The sequence below is a fragment of the Peromyscus leucopus genome, chromosome 15 (assembly GCF_004664715.2).
Source record: "Peromyscus leucopus breed LL Stock chromosome 15, UCI_PerLeu_2.1, whole genome shotgun sequence".
In the NCBI taxonomy this organism is placed as follows: Eukaryota; Metazoa; Chordata; class Mammalia; order Rodentia; family Cricetidae; genus Peromyscus; species Peromyscus leucopus.
In genome coordinates, this window is record NC_051076.1 from 24,407,375 (window position 1) to 24,433,624 (window position 26,250).

A 26,250-nucleotide genomic window follows, 5' to 3' on the forward strand; every position below is an offset into this window, starting at 1 on the left:
ACCAAGGACCAAAGCCACATCTGTTGAATGGACATGCACACAGCATTGCAGTGGGCAGCAGCCTGTCAAGGATGGCTGGTACAGGTGTCGTCTCTGTCACTGGCAACTGCAAAGCCCACAGAGGTGGCCAAAGGCCTGTAGAATGCTAGGCTACCACTCTTTCCATCCCTATGCTACAACACTAGTCCAGTTTCCTCATCTCCAAGCTTGAAATAGCCATCTTCATTAATCCTGTTTGTTCATTAATATCTTGGTAATGATTTTGAAACAATACCAAGTAAATATTATTTCGTATTCTTCTCATTATTATTGTTCTTAAAATATATGGTGGGACCCAGTGGTTAAGAGAGTTAAGAGAGTTCACCAGTTACAGTGGATAGTGCACAATCTCTAATCCCAGCCCCAAAACCCCAAGGTCCTTTTCCCTGCTTCCCAGGTACCCATGTACACACAGCACACTCACAGACATGTACACATGCGCGCGCGCACACACACACACACACACACACACACACACACTTCTTTTTTAAAGGCTAGGGATGGAGAAATGGCTCAGTGATTAACAGCATGCGCTGCTCTTGCAAAGACCTAGGTTCAGTTCCCAGCATCCCATGGCAGCTCACAACCATCTGTGACACCAGTTCCAGGTTACCTAACATCCTACTATGGCCTCACAGAGCATTGACATACATATGGTACACATACATACATACATGCAGGCAAAACACTCACACACACAAAAAAAGAAATTTTTTTTGCAAAGATACAAATTATATACTCAGTACTTGCAAATCTGGTCAATAAGTATTTGGCTCAATTTAAAGGAAGGAAATTATAAATTTATTGTAAAATTGTATAAAAGGAAGCACAGATCACCTAATTTTATTTTACTTTATATCCAGTAAACTGTAATTTAAAAGGCAATATTTAAGATCTTGCTTATGGGAAACATGGTGACATGTGTTTGTCTTCCCAGTAGCAAGGAGGCTGAAGCAGGAGGATTGTGATTTCAAAGTTGGCCTGGAATCATAGTAGGTTCCAAGCAAGCCTGCACTGCACTACATAGAAAGACACTGTCTTAAAAAAGAAAACAAAACTAAACTAAAACAAACAAACAATCAAAAGCCCATGAGACCTGCTAGTTAGAATTCATAACTTCGGGTTATTTTTTATTATTATTAAAAAAGCTTAGGTTAATTATTTTACTATATTTATTAAACTCATGTTCAAAACAATTCATTGGATGACAGCCTGGCGACTCACTATGCATTAATGCTCCCCAGTGAATCTGACACCCCCACACACATCTTCCCTCCCTCTGTCTCCACATATAGCTTCACACTGCAACCAACACAGCTTTATGCATATAGAATTAGCTTTGCATTCAAGCACTAGCTGCAAATGTTCTTCTTGCCTCAATAAACAAAACTCAAAGAGCTAGATAAACATGGGAACAGCTGCTAGGGTAAAAGTAGAAAGAACTGTTTATCATCTCACTGAAGGGAGGAATCCTCCTGTGTAAGGAAGAATCAGAATCATCTCAGCACTGGAGCTCTACTGGACCTGTGACCAATGGCAATATAAAACGTATAGAAACACACACACACACACACACACACACACACACACACACACACTTGAGAAAAGATATCACTATATTTCTCAGACTGGCCTTGAATGCATGTGTTCAAGTAATCTCCAGATCTCAACCTCCCGAGTACTTGTTAGTATAACCAGGTACCACCACAACCTCAGAAAATCCTTCTTATAGACAGAACTCTGTGGGGTAAGTCATTCAACAACTGTCAGTATCTTGTGAAAGAGGCAGACCAAGGATTTTGTTTTTGTTGTTGTTGTTTAATTTTTGGCATTGAGGGGTAAACCCTGGGCTTTAGGCAAGCTAAACACAGAGCACACTAAACACGGTACCTAGCCACTGAGCCACATGCCAAATCCTGGCAGAGCAGGGATTATCATCACAATTTCAAAGGACAAGCTAAGCAATGCGAAGGTTCTGGAATCTGCCAGCATCATAAGACTGGACAGTGGCAGTGCCAAAGCTGGATATCAACTCATTCTTATTCCAGGGACCTTCTGCTTCCGAGTCAGCCACCAGCGCGGAGGAAACTTTTGGCAAAAGTTCTGCAGTAAGATAGAAAAGAATCGGACCATGTGGTCTGCACCCCACAGGGGCTCACAACCTAGTTCAAATGACCCAAGCCCAGATTTTAACGCAGTCTGCTTAAAATTGGTTACATTATTGAACACCTTTAGAAGAACTGAGGAGGAGAAAAAGTTGAAAACCATATACAGTCAAATCCTTAGGAACTACGGTATGTTAAAGATGATGAAGCCCTCAGAGGCCAGTCAAGAGGAAATCATGTTGCCCGTGTGTTAACCAGTAAGAAAACACTGAGCTCACACAAGAGCCACAAACTTGTAGACAAGATGCAGGGCATAGGCTCTGGAGCACACTGAGCAGAAAGTCTCTGGATCTTTGCTCATTTGTACCCTCCCCCACAGTGACAATAGGATTTTCTTCTCCTTCTTTCTCCTTCTTCTCCTTCTTCTCCTTCTTCTTCTTCCTTCTTCTCCTTTTTTTTTTTTTTCTTTTGGTTTTTTGAGACAGGGTTTCTCAGTGTAGCTTTGCACCTTTCCTGGAACTCACTTTGTAGACCAGGCTGGCATTGAACTCACAGAGATCCACCTGGTTCTGCCTCCCAAGTGCTGGGAAGGATTTTCTTCTTTATTGGCCTTCCACTGGCCTAAGTGATGCAGTTAACTATGGCCTCTTACCCTTTCTTCCCTTGTTAAACTAGTTTACACCCTAAGCAACACTTGAACTCATGGCCCTCTTTCCTCAGCCTTCTGAGTGTTGGGACTGTTGGTGGACATCATCATGCCAGGTTAGCCTTCACTTATCTGTTTTATTTTGGTTGTTGTTGTTTTGACAGAACACATGACAATAGATCATCAGTTCTCAACCTCTGGGGTCTCGACTCCTTTGGGGGGGGTTTCATCAGATATCCTGCATATCTGACATATACAACTCATAATGTAATATAACGTAGCAAAGTTATAGTGATAAAGTAGCAATGAAAATAATTTTATGGTTAGGGGTCACTGCAACATGAAGGACTGTGTTAAAGGGTCACAGCATTAGGAAGGCTGAGAACCACTGCAATAGAAGAATCCCCTCTTCAGACAGGCAGAGGAGATAGCCTATGCTCAAAAAGGGATGGGGTAGCAGGTGAATGAGAAGCCTCCAGGGTAAGATGGCAGACGGGAGAAGCAATGGATTAACAACTACTAGAGTCTATTCTAAAATTAAATTGAAAGGAAAGAAGAGCTCATCAGACCACTATCTGATCCATAAATAGGGCCCAGAGGACAGCTCAGTGGTTAAGAGCATTTCCTGATCTTCTAGGTGACTTGATTCAAATACCACACTGGATGACTCACAAATGCCTGTAACTCCAGCTCTGGGGTATCTGACATCTTTGTATTATGCAACAGTGTTTTTGTACTGATGTGTTGCTCTGATTGGTTTAATAAAAAGCTAAACAGCAAATAGCTAGGAAGGATTTTCAGGGCAGAGAGAATGCTGGGAAGAAGATGGAAATGAGAGGTCACCAGCCAGATGCAAAGGAAGCAGGATGTGTAGAAAATGAGGTAACAAGCCAAGCCACATGGAAGCAAGTAATAAATGCGGGTGAGTTTAAGTTAGTAACAAACCTAACCTATCAGCCGAACATTTATAATTAATAATAAGTCTCTATGTAGTTATTTAGGAACTGGCTGGTGGTCAGAAACTTCTGCCTACACTTTGTCTGGAATCTCTGGGCACTGGCATGCCTGTATATATTCACATCAACATACACATACGCATAAACAAAAGTATAAAATAGCTTTTTTTATGAAAAGAAGTTTTACAAATACATGGAGATAGAACAGTGTACTTCATTTCAGACAGGGTCTTACTTTATGACCAGGAACTCACTAGTCAGCCCCAAATAGCCTTAAACTCAGGGCAATCCTTCTGCCTCAGCTTCCCAAATAATATAATTACAAGTGTGATCCACCACATCTGGCCTTTTTTTAATCCACTCCTTTTTTTAGTATTTTATTTGTATTTACTTTGTGTATGTATTTGGAGGCACACATGCCAAGGAGTATGTCTGGAGGTCAGAAGACAGCTGGTGGGAGCCCATTCTCTGCTTCTATCATGTCGATCTCAGGGACCCAACTCAGGTCGTCAGGCTTGGCAGTAAGTGCCTTTACCCACCAAGCTAGCTCACAGCCCTGGATAATAGACTCTTCAGTGACTGGTGGGCCATTAAAAAAACTTAGGGTGGAACCTACAAAATTCTTAGAATCAAATGACAGCAAAAGCACAAGAGCCTTGGGGATACAACACAGCAACTCTAAGGAGGAAGTCTACCACTACGAGCACTACATTAAACAAAACCACGGCTATTCAAAGGGAATACATGTACCTCAAGATCTTAGAAAAACAAGAAAAAGAGAAACCAGATACTAGTTGACAAAAACAAAAATAAAGATTACCACATAAATTGATGTAACTAAAATAATATGAAGAATCAATGAATCCAAGAGTTGGGTCTTTAAAAAGACATGATCCACAGACCTTTAACCAAACTAACCAAAAGAGAGAAAAAAACAAAATTAGCAAATAATCTCACAGACAAAGGCAAAGCCTTAGGCTGGGTAGATTCTACCAGAGTTTAAATAAAAATTAAAATCACTTGACTCAAATATAGCCCATGAAGTAGAAGAGGAAGGATTCTATCTATATCATCTCAGGAAACCAGGATTGCCTCAATAAATTTTGCTACTATGTGTAACCATCAATCAGTCAATAAAAAAAAAAGAAAGAAAGAAAACTATAAAACAATTTTCTTTCTTTCTTTTTTTTTTTTTCCAGAGCTGAGGACCGAACCCAGGGCCTTGCGCTTGGTAGGCAAGCACTCTACCACTGAGCTAAATCCCCAACCCTCTAAAGCTTCAAAGCTTCTTCTTTTTTTTTTTTTTTTTTTTGGTTTTTCGAGACTGAGTTTCTCTGTGCAGCTTTGCACCTTTCCTGGATTTCGCTCCATAGACCAGGCTGGCCTCGAACTTACAAAGATCCACCTGCCTCTGCCTCCCAAGTGTTGGGATTAAAGGCATGCACCACCACTGCCTGGCTAAAACAATTTTCTTAATGAACATGTGACCATGGCTAAAACTTAATATACTATTACAAACCAAATTCAACAATACATTTTAAATATTTTATACTACCACCAGGTTGACTTCATTCCAGGAATGCAAGGGCAATTCAGTGTAATAAGTAAAAGCAATAAAACACATAAATGACCTGAGGGACAGAAATTACCTGATCATCTCAATAAGTACAGAAAGGACTTCTGATAAGTCATCCATTCCTGATAAGGAAGCTCTGAAGAAATGAAAACTGGAAGGAATATACCTCTGCACCTACAGCCAGCATTGGACTAAATAGGGGCAAAAAGGAAAGATAGTTCTCTAAGATAAAGAACCAGTAAGTGTGCCCAGGCTTTCACCACTTTGCTAATGTAGTACTTGATGTGCTAGCCAGAGCAATAAGGAAAGAAAAAGAAATATCGTGATACAAATACAAAAGGTAGAAGTCAAATTATCCCTATTTGCAGATGACATGAATCTATACTGTAAAGACTATAACAAAAACACTCTTGGGTCTGCTAAACACTTCAGCAATAAAACAGACTACAAATTCAATACAGAATTTTCTGTATAACAAACTTTCCAAATGAGGAGGAATCAGGAAGAAAAAAAATTCATGTTAGCTTCGGAAAAAAAAACAAAACATCTAGGAATAAACATGACAATAAGAACTACAGAATGTTAGCCAGGTGGTGGTGGCCCTTGCCTTTAATCCCAGCACTTGGGAGGCAGAACCAGGCAGATCTCTGTGAGTTTGAGGCCAGCCTGGTCTACAGAGCGAGATCCAGAACAGGCACCAAAACTACACAGAGAAACCCTGTCTCGAAAAACAAAACAAAACAAAAACTACTGCTGTGGATATTGCTCTATATAAATAAAACACTGATGGCCAGTGACCAGGCAGGAAGTAGGTTGCCAGACAGGAAGTAGGTGGGACAAGGAGAGAGGAGAATTCTGGGAAGCAGAAGGCTGAGGAGGGAGACACTGCAGCCACCGCCAGGACAAGCAACATGTAAAGACTCTGGTAAGTCACCAGCCATGTGGCAAGGTATAGATTTATAAAAATGGGTTAATTTAAGATAAAAGAACAGTTAGCAAGAAGCCTGCCACAGCCATACAGTTTATAAGTGATATAAGTGTCTGAGTGATTATTTTATAAGTGGATTGTGGGACTGCGGGGCTTGGGGAACCTGGAGAAAAGCTCTCCAGCAACAAACTACAGAATCTTGAAGAACATAATAGAAGATGGGAAGACTTTCTGTGCTCGTGGACTGGCAGAATTAATATGGTAAAAATGACTATGTTTACTAAGCTGACCCTGGATCACACACTTATAGATACACACACACACACACACACACACACACACACACACAGTAAACAAAATTTTAAAAATTAGGACTTCAATCACCTGTTCAAATTTACATGGGAGAATACATAGAAGCTTCATATGGACAGATGGTCAACACTGAAAAAACAGATACTTCTCTGGGATTAGTAATTAGACATTTTGCAAAGTCACATTTATACAAGCCATATGGTACTGGCTAAAAACAGAAAACACCATAAAAGCAAAGAAGAGAAACCCCAGACACAGATATACGGATTACAAAGATATACAATGATATAAAGGCAGTGTCAAAGATCAGGTAACAGACTATTTAGCAAGTGATTCTGGAAAACCTGGCTTTCCACATGGAGAAAAGAAACAGTGAGTCTACAGATCCCACCTGACATGCTCAAAGGGACTCTAGAGCAAAGATGTTAAAGGGCAGGTTGATAAAATTAGTAGATGAGAAGTTTTGCAAGCCTGGAGGAAGAGAGATTTTCTTATGAGAAAAAAAAAAAAACCAGCACAAAGCATATGTCAAACATAGAAATTTAAGAGAAGGATAAAAATGTACACTGAACTTTCTAAATAGGATTTGTCAATTGGATGTGACTTGGTTTAGAAGCATTTGGGGGACTGAATAAAAAGGTTCTATGATCTTGTTAGAAAATATTCACAAGGCCACAGTAGTTTGACCAGGTCACCAAACAAGTCAGACTCCCTTGCCATCTAAGACTGGAGCTCACACATAGCCACAGCCACCTGATTCTCAACAAAGTGTTTAAAAGTTTGGCTGGAAAAAAAGACAGCCTCTTTAACAAATGGTAATGGCAAAGCTGGATATCCCATGTAAATGAATGGAGCTAGATCCCCATTTTGTCCTGTAAAACCACCAATGCAAATAGATTCAAGTTGTCAGACCTTAAGGTGGGGACAGAAAATGGTTCAGTCCAAAAAGTACCTGCCATGCGAGCATGAAGCCCTAAAATGGCACCCTCATAACCCAGGTAAAAAGCACAGCTCAATGGCACACACTTCTTCTTCTTTTTTTTTTTTTTTTTTTTTTTTTTTTTTTTTTTTTTTTTTTTTTTTTTTTCCGAGACAGGGTTTCTCTGTGTAGCTTTGTGCCTTTCCTGGAACTGCTTTGGAGACCAGGTTGGCCTCGAACTCACAGAGATCCACCTGCCTCTGCCTCCCGAGTACTGGGATTAAAGGTGTGTGCCACCACCCGGCTTTTTTTTTTCTTTTTCTTTTTTTTTTGTTGTTGTTGTTTTGTTTTGTTTTTCGAGACAGGGTTTCTCTGTGTAGCTTTGCGCCTTTCCTGGAACTCACTTGGTAACCCAGGCTGGCCTGGAACTCAGAGATCTGCCTGGCTCTGCCTCCCAAGTGATGGGATTAAAGGCGAGCGCCGCCGCCACCACCGCCGCCGCCGCCGCCGCCGCCACCACCGCCCGGAAGGCACACACTTCTAATCCCAGCACTGGAGAGGCTGAGTCAGAAGAATACTGCAGCATGATGATGAGAAAAATTGTCAGCTATTCATCTGACAAGAGATTGATACTCAAAAGAAATGAAGAACTCAAAAACAAACATTAAAAGAACTAATTCCCCAACCTAAAATCAGCAAATGAACTGAGTAGACATGTTTTGAGAAAGAAAATACAGGGGCTGGAGAGAAGGCTCAGCAGCTTAGAGCACTTGCTCTTGCAGAGAACCCAGGTTCAGTTTCCAGCACCCATGTTCCTAACTCCAGTTCTAGGGAACTGAACACCCTATCCTGAACTTTTTGGGAACCAGGCATGTAAGTAAAATGCTCATACATATAAATAGATAGATAGATAAACAAATAGTTAGATAGATGATAGATAGATAGATAGATAGATAGATAGATAAAGTCTATCTATATGGGAACCAGGCGTGCAAGCAAAATGCTCATACATATAAATAAATAAACAAACAAACAAATAAATAAATCTATCTTTAAGAAAGACAGTAAATGCAAATAGCTAACAAAGAACCAGGCATGCAAGCAAAACACTTATACATATAAATAAATACATACCTACATACATATACATACATACATATATGCATACATACATAAGTCTTTAAGAAAGATAGTAAATACAAATAGCTAACCAACACATTTTTCAAAAACATTCAGAGAAACACAAATCAAAACTACATTAAGATTCAGTCTCCCCACAGACAGCATGGCTACCATAAAGACAACAAAAGCCCGTGAACAGTAGTGAGGATACATGTTGGGGACTGTGGTAGTTATAATGAGAAATGTCCCTGTAGGCTCATGGATTTGAACATGTCACCTCAATTGTTGGCACTGCTTGGAGGGGTTTAGAACCTTTCACAAGTGAGTGAAGTGTCACTGGTAGTAAGCTGTGAGGGTTTCCAGCCTACCCAACTTCCTGTTTTCTCTCTCCCTCTGCTCTTGAGTAAATGGAAATGTGATCAGCCAGCTTCCAGCTTCTGCCACCACCTGACTGCAGTCATGATGGAGTCCATCACTCTGGAACCATAAACCAAGATAAACCCTTTCCTCCTTGGGTTGGCTTTGGTCAAGTGTTTTATCACAGCAACAGAAACACATCTAACACTAGGAGGGAGCACTTACACTGTTGGTGAGAAAGTACAATAAAGTACAGATATTACATATATTAAGTTTGAGTTAATTTTGGCATGTAGTGTAATTTATTTGCAAAGTTTTTACATTAAAGTTTAAAATTAAAGATCTTAACTAAAAATATTGCATAATTACTCATCTAAAGTAGAAGCTTAGATAATAACAATGTGCTATGCTTTGTTTTCCACTATCCTGGTGGATAAAATCTACTAGGTGAACAAGAAATATAGTCTGGGGGACTCATTCCAAAAACTAATCAGATGATACCTGGGCAAATTACATATGCCTTTACTACATGGCCAAGCGGTCTCCCTCCTTGTTATACATGACAGAGTAATTCTCACATCACCCTCAGTTCCAATTTGCATATTCACCAGTGTTTCTGTAGCTCCCAAGGAAGTGAGGAGTCAAGATCCTCACTGTGCAAATGCTTGAGAACATCCAGGGAACACACCAGAACTGTCACCTCACACAACTCCAGAGGAACATTAAGGCCACAGGAAAAAGGAGAATAGTGCCCCCTGGTGCTGTCCAACCCAGCAGAGCTCTCACCCTTTGGGACACTGTGGAGCAGCAATAAGGAACAAGAAAAGAGATAAAAATTTACTAGGAAAATTCTGCAGAGTTTTCTCCAAATGCAGCTGACCTTCAGAAGAATGAGGTCTACAATGAGGTATAAACCAAACACTTGAAAACACTATATAGTCCACAAAAAATGCATATATTTCAAGGACCTTAAACAGATTTTTTTAAAAAAAGTTCTTTATGGCCATAGGGTGTCAGAATGGAGGGTAAATGTAAAGAATAAAAAAAAAAAAAAAAAAAAAAAAAACATAAGATGAAGAGTTTGACTTCTTCCTCGGGAAAATACCAACGGATAAATGACACCGGTATATCAGGAGAGCATGAAGGACCCATGGACCCATGACCAAGTTGAGCTTTCTGGCCAAAGACATGAAGTTCAAGTCCCTGGAGGAGACCTACTTGTTCTGTCTGCCCACCAAGGAATCTGAGATGACTGACCCTTTTCCTGTAGTACCCCTTTAAAATGAGGGTTGAAACATCATACCGGTGTAGAAGCCAACTCACGATGGCCAGTGGACCAGATTGAAGGCTTTGTATTGGAACTGTGATTGTCAAGTTTCCCTGGGTGTAAAGTGCTCCAAAGGAGCAGCCACTATATCCAAAGGGCCATCATCTTGGACAAGTTTTCCATTATCCTTGCGGGTAGAAGCTGCTAGGGGAACAAGATTGACAAGCGCCACACTGTCTTAGGTAAGGGGACAAGATGCTGTGGCCCTGTCCTGATAAACTTCATCCCTGCCCCTCGAGACATCTGTGGGCCTAAGCCCAAGAATCTGATGATGATGGCCAGTACTGATGACTACCAGGGGCTACACTGCCATCCCGGGCAATGCCACCAAGGCCACTTGGATTTGATGCCTTCTGCAAGACCTACATCCTTCTGACTCCCAACCTCTGGAAACAGACCATGTTCACTGGGGAATTTACTATCTTGTAAATTCACACCACAGTCTCCATGCAGAGGACTTGGGCTCCAGCTGTGGCTACCACATGGTTTTTATATTCGAAAAATTAAGTGAACTAAGCCCATTTTTTAAATGAAGCTTTTGTTTGACGAAACAATGGCAGTATATCATGACATAAGAAATATGATCAACCGGATTCTTCCCCTGAAATGGTGTCAATTCCACCTAGAATGAACAAAAAGAACATGAGCCATCTTTAAATGTCTGGAGTGTTTGGGACAGGGAGATAGATAACACCAAGCAACAAGGGGACCAGCCTAAAGAGCATTAACATATATTAAACTGGATAAGAAGCTTATTACATATCACATACACAATACACAGCACGATAATTTGCATATCTTTAAATTAAAGTAATCCTAAAGCAGCTTCCATATGTGAGAAATATAACCTAACCTAAAAGGCAAACAAACTGAAACTGAGCAGCTGAGCATCCAGACGATTATAGGCTGCATATTGTCCAGAATGACCAAATAAGGCATCTGCAGAAAAATAACCCATCAGGCTATTTCCGTATGTCATTTCTGTATCCCCTACCAACAAGTTGTAAATTGCTTTTTATCTGGAGTGCTACTCTGTGAATCCTTCTCTTTTCCTGCCCAAGGTCTGTTAAATTTAATCTGTCTAATATTTTTATTTTTAATAATATTACAGAACATATTACAGGGATAAAATATATATATGCATACACACACATACATTTGTGATTCTAGACTTTATTCCTAGGATAAAATGACATCAGTGAAATGCTTTTAGCTCGAGACTAGCCAATGTAGAAATGTCTTCTATTGCTGGGCAGTGGTGGTGCGCACCTTTAATCCCAGTACTTGGGAGGCAGAGGCAGGCAAATCCTTGTGAGTTCCAGGCTAGCCTGGTCTACAGAGCGAGATCCAGGAAAGGCGCAAAGCTACACAGAGAAACCCTGTCTCGAAAAACCAAAAGAAAAAAGAAATGTGTTCTATTTTACTGTTTAACCAGAGATTCGTGGGTACTAAACACATGTTCTAATATTGAGCTACACTTCCAGGCCCCAAATGTGTATTTTCAGTAGTCCTGCTCTTCATGACTTGTGGACAGAGCAAGACCTTGAGTAGGAGAATGCAGAGAAGTTGGTGGTGGTGATTAGAATTCAGAAATGTGGAGACAAAGTGAGGCAAAGTAGTAGAAGTTTTAAAGATATATTTTTAATGGAAAGGTTAACTGGTTGTAGAGTATGAAAGGATCAAGGAATGAAGGAATGAGGTCAGACCAGACAGTAGTACCTTGGTGAGGAGACCCAGAAGACAGTGTTTGGAGATGGAGAGAAACAAGTGTGGTTTTAGCTTTGTACCTCCCTGAGACCTGTAATAGGTAAGTCAGAGGTGTCTGGTACCCAGGGGAGACACAGCCACTGATGACTCAGATCTGGGAGTCTACTCCCCACTGAGGTTGGTAAAGCACCACAGAGGATATTTACAAAAGAAAATTGGGGCAAATCATAGTAGTGTTTCTTGAAGCTTAACATAAAGCCACACATCTACCCTTTGTTATCACGAGGCAAAGGACAGTGGAAATGATCACACTCAAATGAAGCATATTAGAGAAATAATCCAAGCCAGAAACTAAAAGCTCCTAGGAAGACTTCTTCATGTCTGCCACATTGTCAGTCCAGCCATATATGTCTCTCCCTAGATTATAACAGTTCTTACTGTATCATCTATGCTTCCCCACGAGATACTGGGTCCTACCACAATCAACAAACGTCTGGATTTTTTTTCTAAAAATAGGATAGCAATATATCCAGTTCAATATCTAAAAATAAACAGCCAGGATGCTTTCACAACCATCTACCGCCCTCACAGCCATTTATCCAAATCAGCACTGCACAGACAGGAAGGTGTAATTGGCTTTCAGATCATCTCGGTAGCTGTAAAATACAATACCTCCCACAGAGAGCTCACATCACTATCATCTCCAACCGAGCATGTATTAGTCTATGGGTAAAAGAAGACTTCCTCAGTGTATGGATCAGTTACAAAACAGTATCTTTATTGTAGTTCCATTTGTTATTCTTTTAGAGAGAAAACTTATATCTTAGCAATGAAGTGACTTACTACTTACAAAACCCTCCACTGTTCAGCTGTACTTACACGGCATCCTGTAATAGTCCATTGTTTTATAATGGGCTTAAACTACACCACATTATTGTAAAACTAGTAAAGTTTTTTTTTTTTTTTTTTTTTTTTTTAAACCTAGGAGTGTTTGTCTTCTATGTGTTTTTACCTCTACAGAACATTAATGCCAGATTCCAGGCATGATGATGCAAGCCTTGATACCAGTGCTCAGACAGAGGCAGGTGGATACCAGCCTAGTATACTTAATGAGTTCCAGGCCGGCCAAGGCTACATAGTGAGATCCTGTCTGGGAGGAAGGACTTTAATGTCAATACTGACTTATAAATAGAATACCACAGACCCATGAAATTGTTGAATAAGCACTTTTCACAGTAAGAGAAAATGAAATAACAGAAACCAATATGCCAAGTATACTAAAGTAAAGACTTAATGGCACTCCTCCTATTGGGCAGTTCAGAGAACAAGGAAAAGGCAAAGACTGTAATCCACTCAGTAGGATATGAGTGACAGTATTGGCGATGGATCTAAGTGGGTTTGCTCTGTGAGCATGAGCCCACATTAGAAAGACACATGGGTTTAAGTTATACAACATGGCTTTCTCTTTCATGGTTTCACAAAGTAAGATCACCTACCACATACAATTATTAAACTCAATATGAAAAAACACAGAGTCCTACATTCATGCTGGATAATGGCAACTTGGCCATTTCAAATCTTCCTCAGCATAAATCTTAAGGTTCTGGAGAGATGGCTCAGGAGTTAAAAATGCTTGCTGTTCTTTAGTTCCTAGCACCCATTTATGGCAGCTCATACTGACTGTAACTCCAGCTCCAGGGCATCTGATGCCTCTTTCTGGTCTCTTTGAGCACCCATATACAGACACATATATACACATAAACATAAAAACAAAAATCAGTCAACATTCTCTAAATCAAAAAACAACACTCTCACCACCCCTACAGATACTCCCAAAGTATTATTATCCCATATGAATGGGTCCTCTGGCATAAGGATACTCTTCAGCTCTACCAGTGAAAAAATAAAATTGTGTCTACACAATGCATGACTTCAAAGACATCTGCTGGGCCCATTCTATAGAATCAGAGTTAACAGAATGAAGTAAGCTGCCTCCCATCAAGATGGGCTCCACTACTCTTTTCTTTCCCTGTGTCCTGGGGGACTAGGGTGGGCCAACAGTCAAACCCAAGACCTCATACATGCTAGACAAGCACTCTGCATTCAGCTACATCCTTAGCAGTGTCTTTGCTTTTGTTAACTGAGAAACCAGAATATTAGGAAAAGATGAGATACTCAGCAGGAAGAAAGGAGAGAGGGAGGGAGGGAGGGAAGAGAAAGAGGGAAGAAGTAAAAAGGCAAAGGGAAACAGATGAAAAGACTTTTGCCATCATCCTGTAGTGGATATTTATCTCCTTCCTAGGTACCTGAAGAAATGACTTAAATGACACAAGGAACCCTTCTACCTGATGTTTAAAGACAAACCCAACTGGATAGCATGAACATTTTCAGCATAACATTACAATGCAATAAAGGCTAGATTTTCTCAAGCTGTGAATCTCGTTCTTCCTGAATATACGAGGTCTACATCACTACTCTCTCTACATATACACATATATAATATATATACATATACACATACATATATACATACCCATGTGTAAGTATGTATACATACAAGGTCTATATCTCTGCTCTAACATGACTAATAACAAGGTTTCCACAGATTTCATAGTATGATGGAACCTGATGGGACCACTGAGGAATAACAGACATTCTCCTGCTCAGGCGACACTTTCAAGCTCATCTTTGCTGAGGATGAAGTCATCAATTTTCTCTCTCTCCACAGTAGAACAGGTGTCAAAGAGGTAATTAATAAATGTCTATCACGGTTGGTATCCTCTTGTGGCATCCAATAAATGTTATTTGATCTTACAATTTTTAATGGTATAACTGCTTTGAATTATTCTAATTGATTAGAAATTATATTTTCCATTGTTTATATTTTAATATTTTTTAAAGCCTTGTAAGGACTGAAGTGAAGAATGCTTGCTGCTCTTGTAGAGGACCAAAGTGCATTTCCCAGAACCTACAGGGGTCAGCTCACAACTGCCTATAACTCCAGCTCAGGTGCTCCAACATCCTCCAAGGAGACACCCTTCTGACCTCCAAGGGTATCTGCCTACACATTCACATACACACATACACATAAATAAAAATTAAATAAAAGTGTGTAAAGTTCTTACATTTGGCAAAATTCCATCAACTATTAAGTCACAGACAAAACTTTATTTCTCTTTAATGATCCTTATGCTGAATTCCATCAATACTTCTCATACAAAAGTAAGAATGGAAGGAAATAAAATTTTACCCTTTCCCTTTCCCTTATGGGATGGTGTACATATGGATTTGAGTGTGAATGTATGTGTGTGTACACATATGTGGAGGCCAGAGGTCAGAACTGGTGTCATTTCACAAGCACTCACTACCTTATGTTTTTGAACTAGGGACTTTCCTGATGTAAGCCCCCCCCCGCCCCCCCCCGCCCCCCCCCCCCCTCCCCCGCCGCCGCCGCCCCATGCCTTTTCAGGACTAGAATTTCAAATATGTCGTCATACCTGGCTATTTTATGTGGGTTCTCTGTATAAAATTCAGCCTCTGGTGCTTCCATTATCAGGTACCTTTCCACCTGAACTATTTCTCTAGCCCCAGGACTTTTTCAGTCATTCTTCATTAAGCAGTGGTTCTCAACCTGTGGGTCATGACCCCTTTGGGGGTCGAACCACCCTCTCACAGAGGATGCATATCAGATATTCTGTACATCATATATTCACATTATGATTCATAACAGTAGCAAAACTAGACGTATGAAGTAGCAACAGAATAATTTTATGGCTGGGGGTCATCACAACATGAGGAACTGTATTAAAAGGTCACAGCATTAGGAAGGTTGAGAGCCACTGTTCATTGAGGATATATTTAAGGAGGAAGCTGTAGCTCAGTGGTAAAACTCAGATAGAGAAGGTTCAGTGCCTGCTCAGCATACGTGAGGCCCTAGCTTTGACTCTCAGGACCCCATCCAAAACTCTATGTCTGTTAAAAGCATATGTAGAGACCTAGCAGACACCTCAGTAGGTGAAAATGCTTGCTGCCAAGGCCGAAGCCCCGAGTTTGATTCAAGAGAGGCACATGGGGGAGAGGGAGAACTGACTCAGGAAGATGTTCTCACTTCTGATTCTGTGACATAGAGTAAATATTTGTCCATTAAAATATCAGTGTGTGTGTGCACATACATGAGCATGCACATATATGGACACCTACTTTTCTGTACTGTGGTTCCCTTTCAAACTAAACCTGTGTAATCAAGCACAGACGGTGCATGTACTCTCAACAGTTCTGCCAATCACTGTGCGATCTTCACTTCAGCGAATTTAACTAATTTCAATTGACCAAAAAGGCTGATACTTCTCAGGCTTAGATTCCAGCAGGTTATAGTTGACAGCAGGAAGCCCGAATCCCCCAACATCCTTGTATCGTTCCCTAGAAAAACACTATGGACAAGTATTTACCAAGAACTCACATACTCAGTGTTTATGAGGTTGGCACCAGCAAGATGCACAATAGACATGAATGGGCAGACAGAAAGGAAAAGTAGGTGATGGATGGATGGGATCTGGCAGGCAAGCAAGAAAGAAGACCAAAAGAAATCCCAAATCCCAAAAGCATGTGATGCAGAGAGCATGTGCTGACAGTGATATGGAGCCAGCCTGGGCTAGCTGACAGCACACAGAGGACATGGCTTTCTCTCGGCCCTTCTCAGGTGCTTCCCGGGGGAGGCAACTGTACTTCTAGGAGTGTGAAGCTGCAGGACAGAGGCCCGGGGTCTGGAAAGGAAAACTCATGTTCATAGATCATTGTGTCTCAGTCACTATCTTATGAAGGAATCGTGGCTGAAAATTCAGGCAGTTGATGGCAGATATTGTACCCAACAGAAACACTGAACAGGGTGTCGGCTGCCTGGCCCTCCTTTCCCCTTGCTCTTGTTGCTTAGGTGATTTTCATAGAGACTATCCCAAACATAGCCCAGGTTATCCTGGAACTGAACATATGGCCCAGACTGACTTTGAACTTGTGACAATCTGCCTGCTTCAGCTTCCTGATTACAGGTCGAAGTAACCATGCTGGGCTCCCACACCTCCTTTAGTAAACAGCACTGCCCCCCATTCTCATAACCAAACCCTCATCATCCTTAACTAGGCTCCCAGAAACCTAAAGTGACAAAAAATGCTTATAATCATAGAAAAAAAAAGGAAGAAATAGAAAACACAAATAAACTATTTTTAAGAAATATTTTCATTAAGTATTTCAACTACATCCTGCCAAGTTTTTATAATAATTTCAGAGCTGTTTGGTTCTCTTTTCACACATTTGGCTCTGTCCACTTTGAACAATAAAACTCGTTCAAAAAACAAGTCAGTTGAGGAAATCAATCAACACCAATTAAACACATGCTGCTCTTTGCCGGGCACAGTGGTAGGAGCTGTATTGCATTATGTCATCGAATCTTAGCATTCTTAGTGGGAAACTGGTCCTCCCCACATTCATATATATGAGGAACAATCACATGAGAGTCATTTAGCTAAGTAACAAAGCTAGGAAGCAAATAAACACAGTAATAGTGTTTATTAAAACCATCATCTAGCACAGTTTCAGCAACTTTTGACTAGAATCCGAAGGAAGCACACTCAAGGCACCTATTCTATTTCCACTGTACACAGCTAAGAGCCAAGTACATAAATGCACTGAAAGCCAAGCCAATCTTCTGGTCATAAGGCAGTCAGTCAATGCATCACTGAAGCCATTGGGACACTTAACTTTGATCCAAGCCACAGTTCTAAAAGAATTTTTCAGACAAAACTAAAAATGACTTAAGAACAATGTTCTCAGTCACAGGTTCTCTTGTCAAATTCTTTCTAATGTTTGGAACTCCATAACAACATCCAGCCCTCCTGTTTCCTTGCTTAGATGAATGGCATCATTGTCTTTCTTCACTTGAGGTGGGAGGTGTTTTGATTTTTGTTTTTGCATTGGCAGGCTGGCATTGGACTCAGAGATCTGCCCTCCTTGCTTCCCAAGTGCTGAGATTAAAGGAGTGCACTACCAGGCCCAGCCCAATAATGTAATTTTCAAAACCATCTTCTTCATTTATTTCAGATATTAACTGGACATCTGTACTCTGTCAGCAGCTACTGTTTATTAAACTGTTTGGGCTGTAAATTTTTCAATATAATGATTTAAAAAACTGCATATAGAAGCCAAGGGTAGAGCCAGGTGTGGCGGCATATGTCTGTATTCGTAACACTTGGGAAACAGGAGGACCAGGAGTATAAGGCTAGCCTCCCTTATTAGTGGGTTCAAGGTTAAGTACATGAGATACTGTCTCAAAAAAGAAATATTTTAAGAGCCCTGTGAGAAAATACACACTAATAGAGTGGCCCCTTGTATCTACTAAAACAAATAAGTTAACCCTTAGAAAAGCCAAAATGGGAGCCACAGATTTCAAGCCCTTTGTTAATTAGCCCATCAGAAGGTCAGGGGGCTGCTTGGCTTTGTTCTCTATACACAAACGCTTGGTTTTTTAAAGGCATACCCTAGATGGGGATTACTAGGTCAATGCTCTTAGTCAAGATATTTGACTTGTCTGAGCCTTGGTTGCTCATAGAAAAAGTGACTAGGCATAGCTGTACTTCAAACTATGGTAAAGATTACGCGTACTAATGCAATGCACTATCCCAGAGCCTGACAGCCAGAGGAAGCACAGTAAATATTGATAACATCATCACTGTAGGCTTTTACAAGCTACAACCAAATTAATTAGAAAAGAATCAAATTATAAGGAATTTGGGTGACTGGGGAAGCAAATAAAGATAACACTAAGAAAAAAAGAAGTGATATCCAAAAAGAAGTTAAGAAACTACATAGATAGAAAATCTCAAGCCACTGCTGGGTGGCGGTGGTGCACGCCTTCAATGCCAGCACTCAGGAGGCAAAGACAGCGGATCTCTGTGAGTTCGAGGCCAGCCTAGTGTACAAAGCAAGTTCCAGGACAGGCTCCAAAACTACAGAGAAACCCTGTCTTGTAAAAACAAAAACAAAACTCAAGTTACAGAAGACCATGATCTCTGGCCCACAATTGTAAACTACTTCTAAGGGCAACACCAGTGCTTTCACAGGACAATGATGTCCCTGAAGATGACAGCAAGCCTTTCTAAAACAGATGGAACTTCCATTCCATGTGTTTAAAAAGGAGACAGATTAAGCACATAATTGACTGGAAAGATTTCTATCAAAAGTGATTTAGCATCACAAATTCAATATATTAGATGTCCAAACTTTAATTAACTGCACCCTATTACTAGGCTAGGAAACTAATTCAGTTATAAAGCAATTGCTCAGCATACAAGAGGCCCTGAGTTTGACACCAAGACCACTTTTCAAAAAGGAACCTCTCAAATTCTTCCTATTAAATACTGAAAAAAGACATGTTTCAAATAAATTAATTATGAAATTTGGAAATGGAATGCCCTACGATACCATCAGTTTCTTCATAACTAAAATGAGACCATCTCATTGCTAAGCATTTTCATGTCTACCAGAGACACAAACCTGGGCATGGGAATCTTTTTTCACTTGATTTTTCCCTATGTTTGCAATGCAATAAAAAGAGAAATGCCAGCTCCTCTCCCCAGAGCTATGATAAGGAAAATTGAAGTAAGCAAAGAGATACAAGGCTCTCCTGACTCAAAAGGCAGCTAGACATTAGTTGATCTAAATAACTCCACACTAAGACCAAAAATCTAGTTCCTTACGGACAGCACTCCTTAAGGAGTGTTCCCTGAGTGCTCCCTCAGCCCTGGGTAATTTCCAAGGTGCCATAAATCAGCAGAGGCTTGTAAAGCTGTAGAAAGTAGCAGATGACAAGGAAAGGTTCAATCTGGAAACCCTCTGACACCACAGCCGTCTCCATGACAGAGGGCTCAAGAAAAAACAGGTTTTCTCTCACTTACAACTGCCCCCTCATTTATCCCAAGGAAGGTCAGATATTCAACCGTTACTAACAGAAGCTCGAAAAACCTCGTCAGTGAAGGCATTAGGTCCAGTAATGACTATTCAAAGATTCCTGCTCTGTAAGTTATCATCTAGTGCCAAACACACAAACTGTGGTAATAAGACAAGGTATCTCGGTGGACAGTATCCTCTTCCAGATTTGCCTTGGAAGGAATCACACAGTATGACCTTGAGAGAGTTATTTAATCTCCATTTCCCCACCAATCACAGATTAAGTTAAATCTGCTCAGTGTTTTCTTTTTCTGAGCAACACAGAGTGAATGAAAGAAATCGATTGAAGAACCTGCTACACAAAAATCTACCTGCTGGCCAGTGACAGCCATTTCCAACCAGATAATACAAGGCAGATAGATGACTGCCACACAAGAGTGACTGGCTCTACTTTTATTATGCTCAATAATAAACATCTGCCAAAGAGGCCAACAAAACTCAGACAGCACCAAATAGCACCTTCAAGTGTTCCACATTTTAAATTTGAAATCACTAGCAAAATTAAGTGATGTCCAAGACTTAAGAACACTTTTTGTAAATGGGAAATGAAACTTCAATATATTTAAAGTCTTATGATGTGTCAGGAATCTGTTCAATTCTCCTTTAATAAGTTTTATTACCTCAATTTCTGCTTTATACTTGATAAACCCTGGGGAATTTCACTAGTGCGATTGCTGGATGAATGATAGATAGATAGATAGATAGATAGATAGATAGATAGATAGATAGATAGATAAAGATAGATGGATAAGTGGGTGGGTGGATAGATGGATGGATGGATGGGTGGATGGGTGGGTGGATGGATGGATGGATGGATGGATGGATGGATGGATGGATGGGTGGATGAGTGGATGGGTGGATGACAGGTGGATAGACGGTAGGTTCTTGCACACTGTAATTTTTTAAATGCTGTTACTAAAGCCTGGGCCACTGCACATGCTAGGCAACTGCTTTCCCTCAGAGCTGAACCCCACATTCTCCTCTCAGTACCTCCCTTCCACTTAGTAAAATTTGGGAAGCCAGTGCCATGATTCAGTAGTAAGTGCATAAGGCTGCAGCTCACTGTTAAAGGGTTTGTCTAACAGGTGGAAGGCTCTAGGTGTAGTGATATATTGTGTACCCTAATAAAATTTGCCTGAAGATCAGAGAACAGAACAAGCCACTAGATTAAACATAGTGGCCAGGCAGTGTTGGCACACACCTTTAATCCTAGCACTGGGAAGTCAGAGATCTGTCTGGACCTCTGTGAGTTCAAAGCCACCCTGGACTACATGAGATTGACTCAGTCTAGGAGAGTAAACACAGCCAGACAGTGGTGGCACACATCTTTAATCCCAGTACTGGGGAGCACACACACACCTTTAATCCCAGGGAGTGATGGCTGGGCAGAGAAGGGTATATAAGGAGTGAGGAGACAGGAACTAAAGGCTTTTCAGCAGAAGCGTCCCTTTCAGCTAGAGGCTTTTTCGGCTGGAGCCTTTTGGGTGAGGACTGAGAGTATTTCAGTCAGAGGATTCATGGAATTGGTGAGGTGAGACGTGGAAGTGGCTTGTTCCTTGTCACTCTGGACTTTCAGCATTTACCCCAATATCCGGTACCGGGATTTTTATTAAAAGACATTTTAACATTCAATCAACATGTAGGTTCCAGTCTCAGCACGAACTAAAATAAGTTCACATACACACACACACATACACACACACACACACACACACACACAAATAAGTAAGAGTCAGACTTGATAGTATAATCCTGTACTTCCAGCAGTGAGGAACAGAAGAGAATCAGGCATTCAAGGTCACCCTCAAGTACACAGGAACTTTGAAACCAGCCTGAGCTACATGAGACCCTCTCTCAAAAACCCAAATCCAAACAACAAAACCATTTTCCAAGAGTCTTTCAGTCATCATCCATAAACATATGACCTTTAGTTTTTGAATGTTTTAATTGTATTTTACATTGTGTGGAATAGATCCATGACTACAAACTTCCCCCATCAGCAAATCTCACAGTAAGGAAAATGGAGGAAAGAAAATGGATATAGAGTCTATAAAGTGAACCAAAGCTACTTTTAAGATTCTACAAAATCAAAATAAAGGCTATCATAACGGTGAACTAAAAATGAACTCGAGGGTTGGGAGGATTGGCTCAAAGGTTAAGAACACAGGCTGCTCTTCCAGAAGACTGGGCTAGATTCCCCGCAACAACATGGTGGCTCACAGCCATCTGTAACCCCGTCCCAGGCTATCTGAGGCCCTATCTTGCCTCTGCAGGCCCTGCACAGACATGGTGCATAGACATGCATGAGGCAAAGTAAACACACACATAAAAGTAATAAAATAAATGAATGTACTTAGGAAAAGTAGCTACTGTAGCAGCTAGCCAACCAAGAACTCAACTAACTCTGCATCCTCCTATCCCTGCCTCTCAAATACTGAGTTACAGTTATTTCCAACTGATAGCCTGTGTGTTACAATAACAGGGGGGAAAGAAACCCCTTTAAATTGCATTTAAAATTTTTAACTCTCCATGTATTTATCTGAAACCCACCAGCACTGGCATAAAATGCTGGTATTTTTTCTTAATATCTGAACATTATTTCTTTCAATAATCAATACGTTGAGTAAACAGGAAGTCAACAGACATTAGCAGGGAACTTGTCAAGTGAAGCTTTGCACCTATAAGCAGGAATAGATTCTACTCCTTGAACTGTAGCCCAGGGAGCTGATTCTGGTTGTGATCTACCACAGAGAGTCCACCAATCACAAGGCTAGGGAAGACAGGATCCATGGGATTCCTGTGCTTTCAGCTTCCCATCGTCAACATTTCCACATTCCAGCCTGCTCTCACTGACTCACAAAACAGAATGACATCAACATATCCTAGCTACTCAGCAGGCTGAGCAAGATAGGTTCAAGACCTGCCTGGGCAACTTAGTGAGACCCTTTATCAAAACAAAATGTATCACGGAAGTCTGAGGACATAGCTCAGTAGTACAGCACTTGCCTAGCAAGCAAAAGGCCCTAGTGCCAATCCTTAGAATCATAAATAAATAACAGATTACTAATGGTCTATTATTTATTCATTTTTCTAAGAGCATATAGCAAACTTGCTTGCATTAGCAAACATGCTAATCGCTGAACTTCACCAAGTACCTATATGGTACTCAGGTCACAACATGGTAGAAACTATATATTAGAGGTGGTCAGACATAGCCTTTAGGATGTACTAGATAAATGCCGTGTGCCTGCAATACAAATCCTTGAGAAGGTCTATGCCCAGGTCTATTCTTCACAACTGTGAAAATGTGGAAGGGGAAAGAATGGCATGAAGGACAGCAGAGGTAACAAGGCACAAAAGGGGTTAATATGCCTAGAGGAAATCTGGGGGCGGGAGAGTATGTGAGCTTAAGAGTCCTCTCTTCAGAAGACGTAGGCCAGACAACTACATTTTTTCTTTTCACTACTCTGAAACAGAATCGAGAACTAAGTACACCCAAGGCTTTTTTTTCCCCCCACCGAGGAGACATGTCTGGTGGCAAAAGGATCTCCAAATAGCAGGTCGGGCCTTTCAGAACGTGGAGGGGGCGGGGTGGCAGAGGAAGGCCCTGATTGGCAGGCGACCTGCCACCCGGAGATAACGTGGCAGGCGTGCTCACCTGTGAACACGTTCTGAAAGCCATCAGCGGTCGCTGGAGCCCCAGGAGCCTTAGCGGCCAGCACAGGCGACCCGCCACCACTGTCATCCGCAGTAGCCCCGCGCCCCAGCAGGTGCACAGAGCCTCCTGCCCCAGGCGTACGGACGCCTAGCTCCTCGGTCCAGTCGGCTGAGCGGCTGAGGCCGCCCGAGAGGCCGCCTTCCAACCGGTGCTTCTTGGCCGGGGCCGCAGTAGAGGCCAAGGCAGTTCTGGGGCTCCGGCTGACGGAAGGCTCCGGTCGCTTCTTGATCCGAGGACTCTGGTTGGGGGACTGAGACGGGGAGTGATTGGGCGAGCTGAGCTGCCGAGTGGTGGTCTTGATGTAGCAGGGGGTGATGAGTGGGTAAGGTTTGAAGCATCGTGGGCTGGGCGCAGGGCTGCCAGGCAAAGAAGCGACTGCAGAGACACTGGGCCCTCGCATCCCCTCCTCCGGCTCTTCCTCCAGCCTCTGTGGAGTTTCTCCCACCTCTGGGACCCATTCCTCCTCTGGAGAGCCTCGGGGGGCATCCTCAAAAGCATCCTCCTCGCACTCCTCATCTGTGTCCTCTGCTTCAGGCACTGGGGCTCCCGCTGCGCCCTCCCCTGGTCCAGCCTCAGGAAATGTGAAGGCTGGAGATGAGAGCGAGTCTGTGACTGCAGAGTGGGCGCTCACGTAGCCGGGTGTCTCAGAGGCCAAGTGGCCTCCGGAGGACGGAGGTTGCTCAGGCACCGGGGATTTGGTGGTCTCAGGCAAGTCGGGTCTCGCCGGTAGTGCCTGTTCGGTGTCCTTTCCAGCCTCGCTTCTCGATCCCAGTAAGAACTGGTCCAGGCCCAGAAAGGCCCCAGGCTGAGGGGAGATGGCAGTGGGGGGCGCTGCAGGCTCCTCGGAGTCCTGGAGCAGCAGCTTTTGCTGCTGCTGCTGCTGCTGTTGCTGCAGACGAATTGCCTGCTGTATGTCTGAGAGCAAATCCTCCTGCTCCGTAGCGGAGTGGAAGCTATAGATGTCCGTGTCCGAACCAGAACTGGTCCTTTGTCCATCTTGCGCTCCTGCCGCAGTTTCCAAATCCTCCGCAGTCGCCTTGATCCCTACCCCAGCCTCCGCAGGCCTAGGACCACCTGGATGGATCACCTCGAAAGGGTCGGCACACTCGGTATCCGATAGGCCCGTCTCCTCAGCAGAGAGACTGAGGTCTGGGGTCTTGGTGACTATGGAGTGAGCGCTGTCCAGCTCCCCGATCGGCAGGGCCTGAGAGTCCAGCACATCCTCCCGCGAGTCGCCGGCACCTTTCGCCTTGGTCAGGTTCTTTCTGATCCGCAGGTTGGAAAACACCGAGGGTCTAGAATCTGACTTGCTCTTCTTCTTGCTGGTCTCTCCACTGCCCCCTCCCCCCTTGCCGTGCTTACCGAGCGCCTTTTTGCTCCCGCTCGCCTTCTTTGTGGTTTCCGCATCCCTGGGCCCCGCGGCATCCTCCGCTCCGCCGCCGCCGCCTTCGTGGGAGGCATCACCTGCGCTCCTCTTCAGCTTCCCATCCTGGTTCCCCATGTTTCAACCCCTCTGCTGCGCCGCCGCGCCTGGGGGTCCTCAGGCCATCTCGGCCCTGGCGAGGGCCAGGGGAGTGTCCGGGACAATTCAGGCAGCTGGGCCGGCCGTTGGGAGGGGAGGCCGAGGAGCGCCCAGCTGGCCCCGCTCACATCTGCTGCCGCTTTGCATAATGCGCGGTGGCTCTCCCGGCTGCCGTCCCTGCGGCTGTGGTTGCGGCCCTGGCTGGCGGGCGCGAACATGCTCAGTTCGGCTCGCACTCCCCACCAATGGCTGCACAGGACTCAGCCTTGGCCTGGCTCCCCGCCCACCGCCCCCGCCCCCTCAGTGCCCCCTTTGGCTCCTCCCGCAACCAAGCAGGAAAAACGTTTCTATCTCTAGGACCTGATAATTAAGGGGTGGGAGTTGGGGGAGCTGTCTCTATGTGGCTCAGACTAGCATCAAACTTAGGATATTCCTGTTAGGTTATCTCTGGAATCTTCAACCCCACTTTGAAAACAAAACATGTTGCCCTCTTTTCAAGAACTGCTATGTTGGAACATTTACACAAAACTTCAAAGCTCTCAGACCAGCAATGAGAAAAAAATAACGCAACAGAAAATCTGAAGCCCAATTCCAGGTCAGAAGTGCCATAGTATGAGGAACACACACACACACACACACACACACACGTCTGCCTATTTCTGCATGGCTCCAGTTCAAATACTTGTTGAATGGATGGGCTGTTCTATTTCTTAAATAGTTGATCATCACTTTGCACACTCTGTTTGTGAGTGTTCTACTTAGGAAAGATTCCTTCCCCAGGCTCTGTGCCTGTTGCACGCACATCTCCAAGAACAGGACATTAGCTGTCATTTCCAAAGTGGATTTGTGGGACCTTTCTGGACAGAGAAAAGAGAAGAAGGGGAAAGTGAAAATACTGAGATTAAAGCTGATTAAAATGCTAATCTCCAAAATTCTATGTGTTTGCCATATAAATTAGACAACATTTGTATTTAAAAAGGGTGCATATATTATAACTCCCAGGAGGTCAAACTCATCA

The 26,250-nt window shown here is 42.6% G+C and overlaps 1 protein-coding gene across 1 annotated transcript in view; it reads right to left on the reverse strand.

Moving 5' to 3' along the window:
- Window positions 1–25,464, reverse strand: part of Fmn2 (formin 2) — a 301,328-nt gene extending 275,864 nt beyond the window's left edge. The window contains 1 exon segment of the mRNA XM_028865546.2: window positions 23,651–25,464. Within this exon segment, the coding sequence (XP_028721379.1) occupies window positions 23,651–25,211 (1,561 nt within the window). The 5' untranslated portion in view covers window positions 25,212–25,464.
- Window positions 25,465–26,250: the final 786 nt, after the last annotated feature.